General features: G+C 44.8%; 1 protein-coding gene across 3 annotated transcripts in view; it reads left to right on the top strand.

Annotated features, from left to right (window-relative positions):
* The first annotated feature begins 240 nt into the window (after positions 1 to 240).
* The window catches only part of LOC109878746 (C-terminal-binding protein 2), a 19278-nt gene continuing 2274 nt past the window's right edge, over positions 241 to 17244 (top strand). The window contains exons 1-9 of one of the 3 annotated variants that reach the window (XM_031789900.1): positions 241 to 450; positions 1837 to 1898; positions 2684 to 2850; positions 9292 to 9446; positions 11607 to 11751; positions 11917 to 12123; positions 12349 to 12563; positions 13657 to 13787; positions 16160 to 16287. In XM_031789900.1, the coding sequence (XP_031645760.1) occupies positions 2793 to 2850; positions 9292 to 9446; positions 11607 to 11751; positions 11917 to 12123; positions 12349 to 12563; positions 13657 to 13787; positions 16160 to 16287 (1039 nt within the window). In that variant the 5' untranslated portion in view covers positions 241 to 450; positions 1837 to 1898; positions 2684 to 2792. Of the gene's footprint in view, positions 451 to 1836; positions 1899 to 2683; positions 2851 to 6638; positions 6744 to 9291; positions 9447 to 11606; positions 11752 to 11916; positions 12124 to 12348; positions 12564 to 13656; positions 13788 to 16159; positions 16288 to 17244 lie in introns of those variants that run through there. The other 2 variants (XM_031789898.1, XM_031789899.1) reach the window with 2 other exon arrangements.

The following is a 17244-nucleotide window of genomic DNA, read 5'->3' as shown; positions in this document are numbered from 1 at the left end:
ATCTGTCCAGAGGTATTTTATTCGAGTAAGACCTGTGGGGGGAGGGGGCATGTTTGTTTGAAAGGAAAAATAAAAACGATATGATACATTGCTCTATATTCATTAACTTAGGGCAGTGACCCTGTTAACAATTTCCTCTGCAGAACTTTGCACGATAAATCGTAATAGTTTATCAAGACCATAGTAAACATGAAGTACACTTTATGGAGAAAGCCAATGGGTGTGCTGTCTGTCCACCGCCATGGAAGGTGAGGGCGCTCTGCCTTCCCCTCCTAAAACAGTGCACTGGTACCTCTCACTCTGCCCGTCACGTTGTGTACGGAGGCCTGACCCCCCATGAACCTGCGACTTCCTCTTTCTCAGATTTCATGGCGATCGGGAGAGAGGGAAGACCACCGACGCACGCAAACTGTCCAGACACCTCAACACGACTGAAAGACATTTCTTGGGGTAATTAATCCACCGCTCTTGCGTTACTAGGTTACCGGGGTAGCGAATGATGCGTGCATAACGTGCACGTTGTGGATATCCACGTTTCCCGGTGTTCTTGTGCTACTGCATTTCAGATATTCACATTGTAGCGCCATTCGCTGATAGCGAATCGGACGAAAATGGGCTCCCCTGTACGCATCTCTCACACGCAGTAGTATATCTAGCAAGCTAACTTGCTATGCTAACCATCCAACCGTAGATTGATATGCTTGATAAAATAAACAAGCCATCAGAAGGTTGAGAACTTAATGTGTATTTTTGGGATGGTTACAGTTTTGTTTAATTGAAATATGATTCCTATCGATCAGAAGAAATTGTTTTTCTGGCACGGTTAGCTGCCTAGTTAGCTAATGTTCGTTAGTTGGCTAACTAGCTAACGTTCGCTAACTAGCCAGATGCGATAACGGCCGTTATCAGTAGCCATCTAGATAGCTAGTTAACTAGTTAGCATAGCGTATTCTGCAGAGTTTTGAAACTTGTAGCCAGTTAAGTTTTGAAGGGATAGTGAAATGTAGTTAGGCCTAAACTTTGGCAGCCACATGTGGTAATGGTTTTGGCTTGCGAAACACTGTATTCAATACTTTGTATCAATGATATCAAAACTGCCATTGTTTCCATAAACCGCACTGTCTGTTGATTACTTTGTGATGGGTTTCAAGATTTTTTATGCATATTCATTGCTACTTTTTACATATACGTACGTTTTGGAATGTTGTCCCAACTTCTTAAACTTTGATGATTGTGATTCTTTGTAGCTAAGTGTCATTTAGTAGAGAATTATAGCTAACTTTGTTCTCTGTTGGAGTCCAGTTTGTAGGCCTAGCCAAACTTGTACACATCACATTTACATTTTAGTCATTTAGCAGACATTCTTATCCAAAGTGAATTACAGGGACAATTAGGGTTATGTGCCTTGCTCAAGGGCACATCGGCATATTTCACCTAGTCAGCTCAGGAATTTGAACCAGCAACCGTTCAGTTACTGGCCCAACCTCCTAAACCACTAGGTTACCACACACACACACACACACACACACATATATATGTATGCCTACTTTATAAATTGGTGTATGCCTACTTTATAAATTGTTAGACACCAGTCTTCATCAATCAGGGATCTAGGCCTAGCTACTGTTCAACAAACACTTTATGTTATAAGGCCTCACATCTTTCTGCCAAACAATCCAAGGTACTCCATGTTTAGCACTCACATGTTTATATTGCTTAGGCCTAGACTAGTAGTGAGTGACTGATATGTTATCGAATTGAAGTAAGTTTGTTTGAGAGGGTGTGAGTGAAGAAGACCCTCTGATAATAACAAACTGTTTTGTCTCTGCTTGACAGTGAGATCTGAACAGATGTTGTGAGTTGCAGACAGAACAGACACTGAGTGGATTCTCCTGCTGGTAAGTCTGCCACTCCCCCATATGGTTATTCCTCTTTCCTTTTACGGCCTTGGTCAAATACTTTGAAGCTGCACCATTCCTTTGTCTGTCCTGATTAGGTAATCATTGGCTAAATCTCCTACTGAACACTTCTATCACTCGATAAAGGGCTTAGGGGCCAAGTGTTCAGTTTGAGATTCTGCCAGGATTTCACACTATTGGATAGGTGAAAGTAAGGGTTAAACTACATAGCTTTCACCAATCCAGTCATGTCAGAGCAGGTATAACCATTTGGAAGAGAAGAAGAATGTATGCATTTTCAAAGTACTGAAACAAGCCCTAGGTAAACCACAGAGGAAGCAGAAGGAAGAGTACACACTCACCAATACCACACCACATAGGCATGTGTTTGTCAGTTCCTTTAGTCATGGTTTCATTCATTTTCGTAATGTTATACATCACAAGTGTAGACACATGTATGCTACATTATTTTGTGTAAGAACATGGGCCTATCATCTGTTTAGTAGACGCCTCATCCTTAGGACCCTGTGTTATTGTAATTGCTTTAGCCTGCTAGGACTTGAAAGCACATTTCTACAACTAACCCGTTGAGGGTCCTATCCTGCAGCAGTAACTATCCCTTCCTCCCTGTCTCTCAAATTCAATTTCTGTCTAACTTTATTGTCACAAAAGGAGAAATCCAAGTGGCAGAAGAAATGCATTACAGCAGACATGATGAGCAGTAAAGTCTTTCACATTCTAACAGGTAACAACAACTCTGTCTCTCTTTCTCACTCTCTCTGCAGGTGTTGCTCAGTGGGTAGTAGTGGTTTCTCGTGCTGGTGTCCTGTTGAAGAGCCTCCTTAGTGCTCTGTGCTGTTGTCTTGCTGTGTCCTGGGTTAGGACTGCCAGCCTATGGCTCTAATGGACAAGCACAAAGTCAAGCGGCAGAGACTTGACCGCATCTGTGAGGGTAAGGAGCCTTGAGAGACAGACAAAGTCATACATCTTACACACATTCAGGGTATTTGAATATTATAGTCATATTGCTACACCAACATCACACATTCATAATACAACATGTGTCTTTACAGTGCGCATACTGTGCTATCAGAACTTCCTCCAGACATGTCTTGATTGGGCTCAAGGATGTGTGTGGTCTTTTAGAAAAATGATACCTGAAATTGGTTGAATGTATTGTCACATGTCTATGACTATAATCGCTGGCACTTGGTTTACATCAGCCGCTGATATGGGAAGTCTGTTATTAATGATTAGCCTATTGGTGTGAACAGTGGCGGGTAGGTTAGTGAAGGCATGGGTTTGGGACAGTTGGAGAGAGAGAGCACAATGCCCTTATCGCACTTCCTGTTCCTGTCTGTGGGGATTTCAAGGGGGGTTAGTGGGTGGCCAAGCTGGTGTGTCTGAGCTGTGAGCCACGAGAAACTATGCCAAGGCAAGGTACAAGTGATGACGATCTGTGACAGGCTAGAATAAATGACTGGTTACATTAGGCTACATCATGATCAAGGTTTCTTTTGACAAAGACAGAAATTAACCGAAAAGTAGGAATGGGCATTTGAAATGATTTCACTATTAGAATAATATCCAGATCTTTTGGGGAGATATCCTAATAGTCGAAATACATGTTTGAAAGATTTTCAATGGAGACTTGCTCGTGTGACTGGGGAGAGAGGCGGTGTGCTGAGCTCTGCTTGTTTCAGCAGACGCAGAAAAGGAGCTTTGATTAGGAATCTCCCACTTCACTTGCTACACGTGCAGCCTCTGACTGTAGCGCTGCTATGATTACACATGCATCCTCTGACTGTAGCACTGCTATGATTACACATGCAGCCTCTGACTGTAGCGCTGCTATGATTACACATGCATCCTCTGACTGTAGCGCTGCTATGATTACACATGCATCCTCTGACTGTAGCGCTGCTATGATTACACATGCATCCTCTGACTGTAGCGCTGCTATGATTACACATGCAGCCTCTGACTGTAGCGCTGCTATGATTACACATGCAGCCTCTGACTGTAGCGCTGCTATGATTACACATGCAGCCTCTGACTGTAGCGCTGCTATGATTACACATGCAGCCTCTGGCTGTAGCGCTGCTATGATTACACATGCATCCTCTGACTGTAGCGCTGCTATGATTACACATGCAGCCTCTGGCTGTAGCGCTGCTATGATTACACATGCATCCTCTGACTGTAGCGCTGCTATGATTACACATGCATCCTCTGACTGTAGCGCTGCTATGATTACACATGCATCCTCTGACTGTAGCGCTGCTATGATTACACATGCATCCTCTGACTGTAGCGCTGCTATGATTACACATGCAGCCTCTGACTGTAGCGCTGCTATGATTACACATGCATCCTCTGACTGTAGCGCTGCTATGATTACACATGCAGCCTCTGACTGTAGCGCTGCTATGATTACACATGCATCCTCTGACTGTAGCGCTGCTATGATTACACATGCATCCTCTGACTGTAGCGCTGCTATGATTACACATGCAGCCTCTGACTGTAGCGCTGCTATGATTACACGTGCATCCTCTGACTGTAGCGCTGCTATGATTACACATGCAGCCTCTGACTGTAGCGCTGCTATGATTACACATGCAGCCTCTGGCTGTAGCGCTGCTATGATTACACATGCATCCTCTGACTGTAGCGCTGCTATGATTACACATGCATCCTCTGACTGTAGCGCTGCTATGATTACACATGCAGCCTCTGACTGTAGCGCTGCTATGATTACACATGCAGCCTCTGACTGTAGCGCTGCTATGATTACACATGCAGCCTCTGACTGTAGCGCTGCTATGATTACACATGCATCCTCTGACTAGCGCTGCTATGATTACACATGCATCCTCTGACTGTAGCGCTGCTATGATTACACATGCAGCCTCTGACTAGCGCTGCTATGATTACACATGCAGCGTCTGACTGTAGCGCTGCTATGATTACACATGCAGCCTCTGACTGTAGCGCTGCTATGATTACACATGCAGCCTCTGACTGTAGCGCTGCTATGATTACACATGCAGCCTCTGACTGTAGCGCTGCTATGATTACACATGCAGCCTCTGACTGTAGCGCTGCTATGATTACACATGCAGCCTCTGACTGTAGCGCTGCTATGATTACACATGCAGCCTCTGACTGTAGCGCTGCTATGATTACACATGCATCCTCTGACTGTAGCGCTGCTATGATTACACATGCATCCTCTGACTGTAGCGCTGCTATGATTACACATGCAGCCTCTGACTGTAGCGCTGCTATGATTACACATGCAGCCTCTGACTGTAGCGGTGCTATGATTACACATGCAGCCTCTGACTGTAGCGGTGCTATGATTACACATGCATCCTCTGACTGTAGCGCTGCTATGATTACACATGCATCCTCTGACTGTAGCGCTGCTATGATTACACATGCAGCCTCTGACTGTAGCGCTGCTATGATTACACACGCATCCTCTGACTGTAGCGCTGCTATGATTACACATGCATCCTCTGACTGTAGCGCTGCTATGATTACACGTGCAGCCTCTGACTGTAGCGCTGCTATGATTACACATGCATCCTCTGACTGTAGCGCTGCTATGATTACACATGCATCCTCTGACTGTAGCGCTGCTATGATTACACATGCATCCTCTGACTGTAGCGCTGCTATGATTACACATGCATCCTCTGACTGTAGCGCTGCTATGATTACACATGCAGCCTCTGACTGTAGCGGTGCTATGATTACACATGCAGCCTCTGACTGTAGCGCTGCTATGATTACACATGCATCCTCTGACTGTAGCGCTGCTATGATTACACATGCAGCCTCTGACTGTAGCGCTGCTATGATTACACATGCAGCCTCTGACTGTAGCGCTGCTATGATTACACATGCAGCCTCTGACTGTAGCGCTGCTATGATTCACCGACAATAACAACAAGCTACACGTGTAAAACGTGTGCTGGCTACCGGTGCGTTTTTATTGGGGGCACTCATAAAAACTGTGATAAAGGTGTTGTTTTATTGAAATGTCAAATGTAATAGCCTACAATGATAGACCATGTAGCAATGTCTCAAATACTTGTATTACATTTTAGACAAAGCCTTTTCATTGGTAAAATAGCCATATATTTATATATTTTTTTATGAATACTCTCACAAGTAATCGAATACTAGCGTCTGTTCAGATTTGTCAATATTCTAATAACTGTGCCCATCCCTACTGTAAAGGTAGCATGGTGTTATTGCTATTTAATATATTTTTTATATATATATTTTTTTATTGGCATTACAGGTCATGCCAAGCCTAATTTGTAGTGTATACAAAAACAAACAAAAAGTCTCATTAAAGATGGTCAAGTTACCTTATTAAATCTGGACATATTTGGCTTCTTTCTGGTTTGTACTGTCTATATTGTTGTACAAGGCTAAATAAAATGGTGCAAAATGCAGCTCTTGGGTGATGATAAAATGGAGGGAGTTGTCTGGAAGAGTCAGATCCCCTGAGAGGAGTGAGAGGAGCAGGGTGAAGGGTCGTGGCTACAGGAAAACAGGCCAGCTGTCTCTTTAAAAAACAACAACAGCCTAACCGCCCCCAGCCCAGTCGCTGCCTGGCTATGCTAATGAAGTTAGTGCTGGTTGGCTGGCCCTCAATAGAGCTGCCCGTGATTGGAGCTGGGCGGTGGGGGAGGGACTGGGTGTGGATGACAGTAGGGTCCTAACCATCCAAGAACATTCTGACAGACAGAGAGAGAGAGAGAGAACGAACGAAAGATAGAGGGTGAGAGAGAGAGGAAGACAGGCTGGTTAACTTCATAATGCAAGGTTAGGCTCCGTGTGTGTGTCGTAAAATGTGTGTGAAGGAGAGCTTGAAGATATGGGCTTGGGTGTGGTGTTGCCAACGAGTGTGTGTGTGTGCTGTTTCCTTTTTGCTTGGCGCGTCCTTGTAGCTGTTAAAGGAATTGAGCAACTGTGTGTCTGGCTGGAGGTAGGGTGGAGCAGCGCTACATTATTACCCTGCCCCTCCCTCTGCCCCTCCCCCTCACCTCTCACTCTGCTCTCTCACACTCCTCAAACCACAGGCAGAGGGAGGGAGAGAATGAATGAAGCGCTGAATGAATTGCATTGTGTGCTCGGCCATGCTTGTGCTCCATAGGCCTCGAGTATGCAAGGGTACTTTACGTGTGTGTGTGTGTGTTCTTGTTAACCAGTCATTGTGGATCCATTGTGATATCCAGCATGTGGACATTAAGATATGTAACCTTAATTTAACTAGGCAAGTCAGTTAAGAACAAATTATTTTTTACAATGATGCCTACCGGGGAACAGTGGGTTAACTTCCTTGTTCAGGGGCAGATCGACAGATTTTTACTATGTCAGCTCGGGGATTGGATCCACCAACACTCTAACCACTAGGCTACCTGCCGCCCCTCTAACCACTAGGCTACCTGCCGACCCTCTAACCGCCAGGCTACCTGCCGACCCTCTAACCGCTAGGCTACCTGCCGCCCCTCTAACCGCTAGGCTACCTGCTCTAACCGCTAGGCTACCTGCTCTAACCGCTAGGCTACCTGCTCTAACCGCTAGGCTACCTGCTCTAACCGCTAGGCTACCTGCTCTAACCGCTAGGCTACCTGCTCTAACCGCTAGGCTACCTGCTCTAACCGCTAGGCTACCTGCTCTAACCGCTAGGCTACCTGCTCTAACCACTAGGCTACCTGCTCTAACCACTAGGCTACCTGCTCTAACCACTAGGCTACCTGCTTTAACCACTAGGCTACCTGCTCTAACCACTAGGCTACCTGCTCTAACCACTAGGCTACCTGCTCTAACCACTAGGCTACCATAAAGGAAAATGCTTGATGTTTTTTAATGAGATGCAGATTCACGTTGTTATTAAGCCTCCTCAGCTAGACCCAGTTACATATTAGGGAGACGTGTGTGTGTGTGTGTGTGTTTGTGTGCGTGTTGGGAAATACTCTGACATCACAGGAAGCGTACACAAATATTTGTCTTCCACCAGACCCCCCCTCACCATGGCACAGAGTGTTTGTTTGGGCATGTCTGTCTGTGTGTCGGCCTTTGCATGGGTCCTTCCCTCTGTCCACGTGAATGCTCCAGTGAGACACACACCCCCCCAGACCATACACCTGCCACGCAGGGCAGAGAGTGTGTACGCACGTGTGTGGTGTGGATAGGGGGTGGTTCTGGTCTAGGGACCCGGGGTGTGTTTGTGTGTTACACTTTTCTGTGAGAGAGAAGGGCAGTTCATCAGTTCAGAGAGATGGAGAGGCAGAGAGATCTAAGACCAGTGATGATGTTAGCTGCCAGATTTCTCCCGTGGCCTTTACCAGATGTTAGGCTTGTGTTTGTCTGGCTTTGTCGCGTTCTGGCCACTAAGTGTTCATTTATTATTGATTATTTCCGTGCAGATGTAATTGCAGTAATGAATGGTGGTAGACGTACGCAGGATCACGCTGGACAAAAAGTCTGCGTCAATGGCGTGTGTGTACGGAACAGGAGTCACACTCGCCCTCCTCTCCACCCCTTGCTGGCACTGCAGCCAGCCAGATCCGCAAGCATCGTCATCCTCTACTCTGGACGGGGACAGGGGTGGTGTGTGTGTGTGTGTCATCATAGCGGGTGTGAGTGCATGGGCTTGGGGAGTTGAATGTATTGAGCTTGTAACAGTGTCCTCTTGAAGCCTCTATCTCTTTGTGATCTCAGATGCTCTCTTTGTAGCAGATTCAGTTCCATTATTATTATTACGTAACCATAGCAGCACACATACTGCTCAGTGCTCCCTCAGAGTGCTGGTGGTGACAAGACCCTGGCTATTTGTAGGGAGGACCAGAGATGTGGAGGGGACCGGAGATGTGGAGGGCGTGATGGGACTGACTTTGAGAGAAGTTGGACTTGTAGTAGTAGTCATGTTGGTGGTCACATTCATTATACAGGTTGACTCTACTCTGGCTGGCCCCAGCACTGATGATGCCAGTGGCTATTGTCATGCCTGGTTGAGTTTGAAGGGAAATTAATGGTGTGTGTTTTAATGGTCAGGGCAGTGGTGTGTTCAGGTTTAGAGCAGTGACTCATATTGCCCTTGTGCAGACTCCAGAAAGATTGTTGAATCACTAAGCTCAGTGGACCGTCACATCTGGAAGAAAATGCTGCGGCATGCTGTGTTTTCACTGTCACATATTCCCAAAGGAACTCATTTTGTCTGGGCAAACAACCAACTCAAAATAGAGTGTTGCATGCTGCAACCAACCTAGCCAGCCATTGGAACCAAATCGGCATGTGAGAAGAATACAACATTTAGTGATGTTTCATAATGCCAAATCATGGGTAACTGTCCTGTCTCCCCTGGCAGGCATCCGCCCCCCCATCCTGAACGGGCCCATGCACCCCCGGCCCCTGGTGGCCCTACTGGACGGGCGTGACTGCACCATAGAGATGCCCATCCTGAAAGACGTGGCCACTGTGGCCTTCTGTGATGCCCAGTCCACCCAGGAGATCCATGAGAAGGTAGACACACACACACACACGGGACAAACACGTACGTACACACACACGCATGATAATATACTTGGTGTAAGCTTCCTGTTCATGTGGCTATAAGCAGCAGTTTCTGATGAAAAAAAAGAAACAGTTCTTCAAGACTACTTCCTGACTGCCAGCCATATGTTTAGTATCGATGAACTTTCCCTTAAAGACAGCGCCACTGTCCGCCCCACGACCGGTGTTTTTGTTTTGTTGACGATGCAGCGCTGGGGAAGCGTTGTGCATCATGGAACTACATCTGCTGCTGTTCTATAGCACATTAAATGATGTCTGGGGGGAAAACTGTGTTGGATGTTGGCAGTAACTTCTTCGTTGTAATATGGCAAACGGATGTGGCTGTTTTCACCATGTAGGATTCCAGCTTTACAGGGCTATAGTAACAGCTCTGTTCTCACAGTATAGCTGTGTTAACTCTGTAGGTGTTGAACCAGGCTGTATAAATATGTGTTAACTCTGTAGGTGTTGAACCAGGATGTATTAATGTGTGTTAACTCTCTAGGTGTTGAACCAGGCTGTATTAATGTGTGTTAACTCTCTAGGTGTTGAACCAGGCTGTATAAATATGTGTTAACTCTCTAGGTGTTGAACCAGGCTATATTAATGTGTGTTAACTCTCTAGGTGTTGAACCAGGCTGTATTAATGTGTGTTAAAACCTGACAAAGATGTTGGTTCCCAATTGGGGAACCAGCCCCCCCACCGTCAGCTGGAACGGTGGCGCACGGAATGCAAAAATATTCTTAGAAATATGTAACCTCCACACATTAACAAGTCCAATAGCTCAAATGAAAGATAAACAACTTGTTTATCTAGCCAGCAAGTCAGATTTCTAAAATGTTTTACGGCGAAAACATAGCACATATTTATGTCAAACCACCACCGAAGACACACCGAAGACACAGCTAATTTCCATAGCCAAATTGAACAAAATATGCAATCACCAAACGCAGGATTAAAAGAAAAATAATTTCACTAACCTTTTGAAATCTTCATCAGATGACAGTAATATAACATGTTACACAGTACATTTATGTTTTTTTCAATAATATGCTATAAATATCCGTAAATCTCTGTTTACAATGACGCCATGTTAAAAAAATGCTACTCAAATGTCCGGAGAAATGACGATGGCTTCAGCACACGCCGTCAGCTAACATGGAATACACAACATAAACTTTGACTAAATATGCATATTCTACATATATATAGAAAGATACACTTCTTCTAAATGCAATCGCTGTGTTACATTTATTTTTAACTTTACAGATTTCGTTCACTAGGCTATAATGTGAGTCGGCGCTCAGGAATTAGCATTTTGGCTCCTCTATCTCGGAGTCCACAGAAACCCAAATTTAACACATAAATGTTCCCTTACCTTTGCTGTTCTTCCGTCAGAAGACCTGGAAGGGTTTATACTTACCAAAAACAGCTTTAGTTTTGAAGTCTGTGTCTTTCGGTTATCAAACACGACATATTTCGGTTGAAATGCGGCCAAAAAGTAAAGTTGGTGCGCACCAAAACGTCGAAATTACATATTATATGTCGACTAAACTTGTCATACTGTGTTCAGAACACAACGTTAGCATGTAATATAGCTTCACAGCAATTCTCAGGACGAAGAGAAACACACGCATCGTTTAATCAATCTTGAAAGAAAGACACCACCGGAGCAGAACGCGCATGAGAGTAACCTGTTTTCTCGCGTGACCGAAAGGATTCGGCCAGCCAATACTCTCGTGAGCGTGCGATTCACACAATGAGAAGCCCCATTGAAAGCGGACACCGCGCTGAAGGCATAGGAACTGTTCCCAGGACTGTAGGTGCTTGGGAAGGGTGGGGGCGATGACGTCAAAGTTGGGCCAACTTTTATGATGACAAGAGAGAGTTTGGGAGAATGATTGCCCTGAGAGTTCTGCTTTACTTACAGACGGTTTTAGAAGCTTTAGAGTGTTTTCTATTCAACAATAATTTTTAATTGCATATATTAGCAATTTTTGACAGATTTCTTTTCTGTTTACTATGGGCACGCAATCACCCCAAAGGGGGCAGCAATCAGCCCTATCCTTAACAGGTTTTAACTCTCTAGGTGTTGAACCAGGCTGTATTAATGTGTGTTAACTCTGTAGGTGTTGAACGAGGCGGTGGGGGCTCTGCTCTACCACACCATCACTCTCTCTAGAGACGACCTGGACAAGTTCAAAGGCCTCCGAGTCATCGTCAGGATCGGCAGCGGCTATGACAACGTCGACATCAAAGCCGCAGCTGAGCTGGGTGAGTCACGTACAGATGCACACACAGTATGCAGACAAACAGGTACACACGGATAAGTATTACACATCAACAGATACACAGACCACCACTTCTCTGGCCTTAGGCCTTCGCTATGTTCTGCAAATAGTGTACCTACTTCAGCCTTTACAACCCCCCCCCCTCCAGGCATCGCAGTGTGTAACGTGCCGGCGTCGTCGGTGGAGGAGACGGCCGACACATCCTTGTGTCTGATCCTAAACCTGTACCGTCGGGTCACCTGGATGCACCAGGCCCTGAGGGAGGGCACCAGGGCCTCCAGCGTGGAGCAGATCAGGGAGGTAGCCGGCGATGCTGCCCGCATCCGGGGGGAGACGCTGGGCATCATCGGCCTGGGTAAGTGGGTGTACTGGGGGCAGGATATGTACGTTTATGGAGTTAGGAGGTAATGTAGAATGGGCAGATTTGGAGCAGCTGAATTTGGTCTAAGACTGGCACTTCTTTTTTTATCAACAATAGGGTCTGCCAGAGGCCCTGGAATTTGCTTTGGGTGCCTAAATGCCCCCACCAAAATACTCAAGGGAAAACAATTGTTAACCCTGTGTTGCCCTCTCTCTACAGGTCGTGTGGGCCAGGCGGTGGCTCTGCGGGCCAAGGCGTTTGGTTTCGGGGTGATCTTCTACGACCCATACCTGCCTGATGGTGTGGAGCGCTCCCTTGGCCTGCAGAGGATGGCTACCCTCCAGGACCTGCTCATCCACTCTGACTGTGTCTCTCTACACTGCAGCCTCAACGAACACAACCACCACCTCATCAATGACTTCACCATCAAACAGGTATGCACAGGGCTCTAAAGGAAAAACTGTTATTTGGAAGCACTGGTGCTCCCACTTAAAGTTAGGAGCACCCTATTCTATTTAGGAGCACCCTATTCTATTTAAGAGCACCCTATTCTATTTAGGAGCACCCTATTCTATTTAAGAGCACCCTATTCTATTTAGGAGCACCCTATTCTATTTAGGAGCACCCTATTCTATTTAGGAGCAGCAGAAAATGTTTGAATTGATTGTGATATTGCCTGTATTGTGCCTATATGAGTAGTATCTACTGTTGAAGCACATGTTATGCCCTAGAAACTATGTAATACTGTAAAGATATTAGTTTGTTATAAAAGCTCAAATGTTGATACTGTCATTGAAATTACAAAGTAATTTGTAGCCACCAAAGAAAATAGTTGCCCTTTAGTTGAAACTATGTTAACTACTTTGAAGAATCTTAAATATAAAATATATAGAAATTTGCATACTACATGATTCCATATTTGTTATTTCATAGTTTTGATGTTTTCACTATTATTGTACAATGTATAGATTGTAAAATAAAGAAACCCTTGAATGAGTATGTGTCAAACTTTTGACTGGTGCTGTATATTCATGACGTAGTACAGCCACTGTTAACATCAGGTGTATTAACTTTGATTACAAGGACTTTGGAAATGTCTTTATAATTGCATGATAATGTAATTACAATTTTCAAATATCTTTTAAGTAGTTGCTTTCTCAGATCTGTTTTCAAATTGTTTTAAAAAGTAGTACTTTTGTGGGATCTGTATTCAAATTGTTTCAAGAAGTGGTCATTTTGTAGGATCTATATTCAAATGGTTTTAAAAAGTAGTAGTTTTGTGGGATCTGTATTCATATTATTTCAAGAAGTGGTCATTTTGTAGGATCTATATTCAAATGGTTTTTAATAATTATTCATTATTATAAAAGTAGTAGTTTTGTGGGATCTGTATTGAAATAGTAACTATATGTTCTGCTGAAAAAGGTGACTTAGCACAAAGTATAGTTAAAGTCTAGTCTTTATACTGGTGCAGTGAGTTTTGTGAGTGTGTATTACTTTAACACTGTGTGTGTGGTCCCTCTGAAGATGCGTCAGGGAGCGTTCCTGGTAAACTCTGCGCGGGGGGGTCTGGTGGATGAGAAGGCTCTGGCTCAGGCCCTGAAGGAAGGACGTATACGAGGAGCCGCGCTGGACGTCCACGAGACAGAGCCCTTCAGGTACACCCACGCACTGGCTGTTCAGTCGTTCCTCTCTAACCTTGACTCTCCCTCTTTCTTTCCTAAGGCTGTCCCCAACTAAAAAAAATCCTGGTATACCAAGAGATGTCTGTTCTTTCGGCCACATGTTTTAACGTATAGTTTTCCACATATAAGTTGCCGGGCTCAGACTTGCTGTTTAAAAAGAAAAGACAGCGATTGACTGTGTGACTTGCACCCATCATCTCTCTCCCTGCTGCAGTGAACAACACAATGTTTATCTCACTGTTCGTGTTGCTGAAGCTGCCACATAATTACAGCCATATCTGAGTGAAAGGTTATGGGAACAAAATCCCTCATTTGTTTATGAAACATTCCATGTTCCCTCAACCCTTGTTCTCTTTATGTGACACATGTATGCATCGCATGCACGTGACCAATAGGGCCAGACCTATAGCATATCAGCCAATTTATTGATGTGATTATAACAATCTTCGAACACCATAACAGCAAAATGCAGAGGATGTGGCGAACTTGAAATGGGAGAATGTTTATTGGTTGCTCAGGAGGCAAAGAGGAAATCAGATGTGTGGAATAAATGTGACTAGTTGTGGAAAATACTAGAGATCAAGAAAAAGAAGGTATGGAGAAAGCGCTGTGTGCCAAACAGCTGCTGTTAGATTATACTCTTTCTGACCGTTTGGAACATTATAAACAACACTAAATACATTATAAGTGTACCAGAGAGTTTGTTGTAACGTTTTTTTGTCAAGCCATTATTAGAGCAAAAACTAAAAACAGTCGCATTCGTGAATGCAATTTTCGAAATATAATGGTTTATTTATTGTTAGGCTAATTATTCATTTTTAAACTCAAATGCTTGATTGTATTTCAAATAATGAATGACTCGTATGTATGCTGTGTGATACTTCACTGACTCTACTGTCCCGTTGGGGAAATGTTGTTGCAGTGTCATGTACACGTTTAAAATGGCGTTTAAATACAAAACAAGTTGACAACTTTCATTACAGTTACAAACCAATAAAACAAGGTGTCTAGCCTGCTGGGTCGATAGGAACATCAGCCCGAGCCATTTAGGAGGGATATCACACCTGCCACAAATGATAGTTTTATTTATTAAACCTTTAACTAGGAAAGTCGGTTAAGAACAAATCATTATTTTTACAATGATGGCCTACCCCAGCCAAACCCTACCCTAACCGGGACGGCGCTGTGCCACCTTATGGGACTCCCGATCACAGCCGGTTGTGATAAAGCCCGGGATCGAATCAGGGTCCTTAGTGATGCCTCGAGCACTGGGATACAGTGCCTTAGACCGCTGTGCCACGCGGGGGCCCCCAGTGATGATATATGATTGATACATTAGTCTATATAAGTATTGAAATATAGGCCTTAGTTACGGTATGAAGCCTAAATAGGATGCACTCTTAGTCCTACAGCTCAACAATGGTGGTTATACAAGGCTGCTGTACCAAGCCTACTAATGATAATGATATTACTTGTTATTATAATGATCATCATCATAACAGTAATAATAATAACAAAGGAGATCAAGGAAAAAGGAGTGTTATTATTATAAATATACTTTTCCAGACCACTTGGAACACTGTAAACAACAGTAAATAAACACAATAGCATAGAGGCTGTGCTCACTATAAAGTGTAAAGCCTTTATTACAGCAAGGCAAAGATTAAAACATGTTGTACGTGACATGTTGCTGCGTGAAGCTTGGTGCTCACAGAATCAGTAGGATATTAAACAGTCAAACAGGCAACAGTAGCAGGAGCTGTCTTATTTCTGTAGATATATATGGATGGTTTATAAAGCCAGACACATTTAACAGTTAGGCCATTGATTGTAGACATAATTAAGTTGGGGTTTCCGCTCTCTTCACTATTCTTTGACAATAAGACAAGGGCTGTTTTCTCATCTCCTCATTCTTCTGATATCGCAACACCAATATGGTGGTTAACTTGGCTATTATGCACATAGCAACATGGTCTAGAAATGTTGGCAATTCAACAGCGCACTGATGTGTTTCAGAACTGCGGACAGCAACCACTATCCAACGTATTAGAACACATTTGTAGTAAAATAATATCATTTTTATTTGTGTTGCACCATTGTTCTTATGTAATATAATCATATACAATTTCAGTAGCACGTCTTAGTGACTGTACCATCCCCACAGCCTCCACAATGGATCAGTCCACTCAGACAGGGGTCTTGTACACCATGATATATATATATATATATATTGCTACTGGTCGACTGAAGAAATCTCGGTCGACCAGCATCATATTGACCAAACAATAGACCCGTTGACTAAATGGTGTCAGCCTTACTAACCCCCCCCCCCCCCCCCGTTATAGTTTCTCACAGGGTCCTCTGAAAGATGCTCCCAACCTCATCTGTACCCCCCACACCTCCTGGTACAGTGAGCAGGCCTCCATCGAGGCCAGAGAGGAGGCAGCCAGGGAGGTGCGCCGTGCCATCACTGGTAAAACCAAGCCCTAACACTCAATCCTAATTTTGGATTATTCGTTTCCTGGTTATACATTGGTTATTAAATCATTTCAGTGGTTTTACATAGCTTGAATATGGCTGCATGTTTTAAGGTTCTGAAGTGGTGTGGTGTTCTGATATCTTAGGTCCACTAACCCCTTGACCCCATCTGTCTGTCCCGTATCTCTCTCTGTCTGTCCCCCCGTCTGTATGTCTATCCCCCCGTCTGTATGTCTGTCCCCCTGTCTGTGTATATGTCTGTCCCCCCATCTGTATGTCTATCCCCCCGTCTGTATGTCTGTCCCCCTGTCTGTCCCCCCATCTGTATGTCTATCCCCCCGTCTGTATGTCTGTCCCCCTGTCTGTGTGTATGTCTGTCCCCCCGTCTGTATGTCTGTCCCCCCGTCTGTATGTCTATCCCCCCGTCTGTATGTCTGTCCCCCCGTCTGTATGTCTGTCCCCCTGTCTGTCCCCCCATCTGTATGTCTATCCCCCCGTCTGTATGTCTGTCCCCCTGTCTGTCCCCCCATCTGTATGTCTATCCCCCCGTCTGTATGTCTGTCCCCCTGTCTGTGTGTATGTCTGTCCCCCCCGTCTGTATGTCTGTCCCCCCCGTCTGTATGTCTGTCCCCCTGTCTGTGTGTATGTCTGTCCCCCTGTCTGTCCCCCCGTCTGTATGTCTGTCCCCCCCGTCTGTATGTCTGTCCAACCCGTCTGTATGTCTGTCCCCCCTGTCTGTATGTCTGTCCCCCCTGTCTGTATGTCTGTCCTCCCTGTCTGTATGTCTGTCCCCCCTGTCTGTATGTCTGTCCCCCCCGTCTGTATGTTTGTCCCCCCCTGTCTGTATGTCTGTCCCCCCTGTCTGTATGTCTGTCCCCCCCGTCTGTATGTCTGCCCCCCCTGTCTGTATGTCTGTCCCCCCCGTCTGTATGTCTGTCCCCCTGTCTGTATG

The sequence above is a fragment of the Oncorhynchus kisutch genome, linkage group LG15 (genome assembly GCF_002021735.2).
Source record: "Oncorhynchus kisutch isolate 150728-3 linkage group LG15, Okis_V2, whole genome shotgun sequence".
NCBI classification, from domain to species: Eukaryota; Metazoa; Chordata; class Actinopteri; order Salmoniformes; family Salmonidae; genus Oncorhynchus; species Oncorhynchus kisutch.
This window is presented reverse-complemented; position numbering and strand designations above follow the sequence as displayed.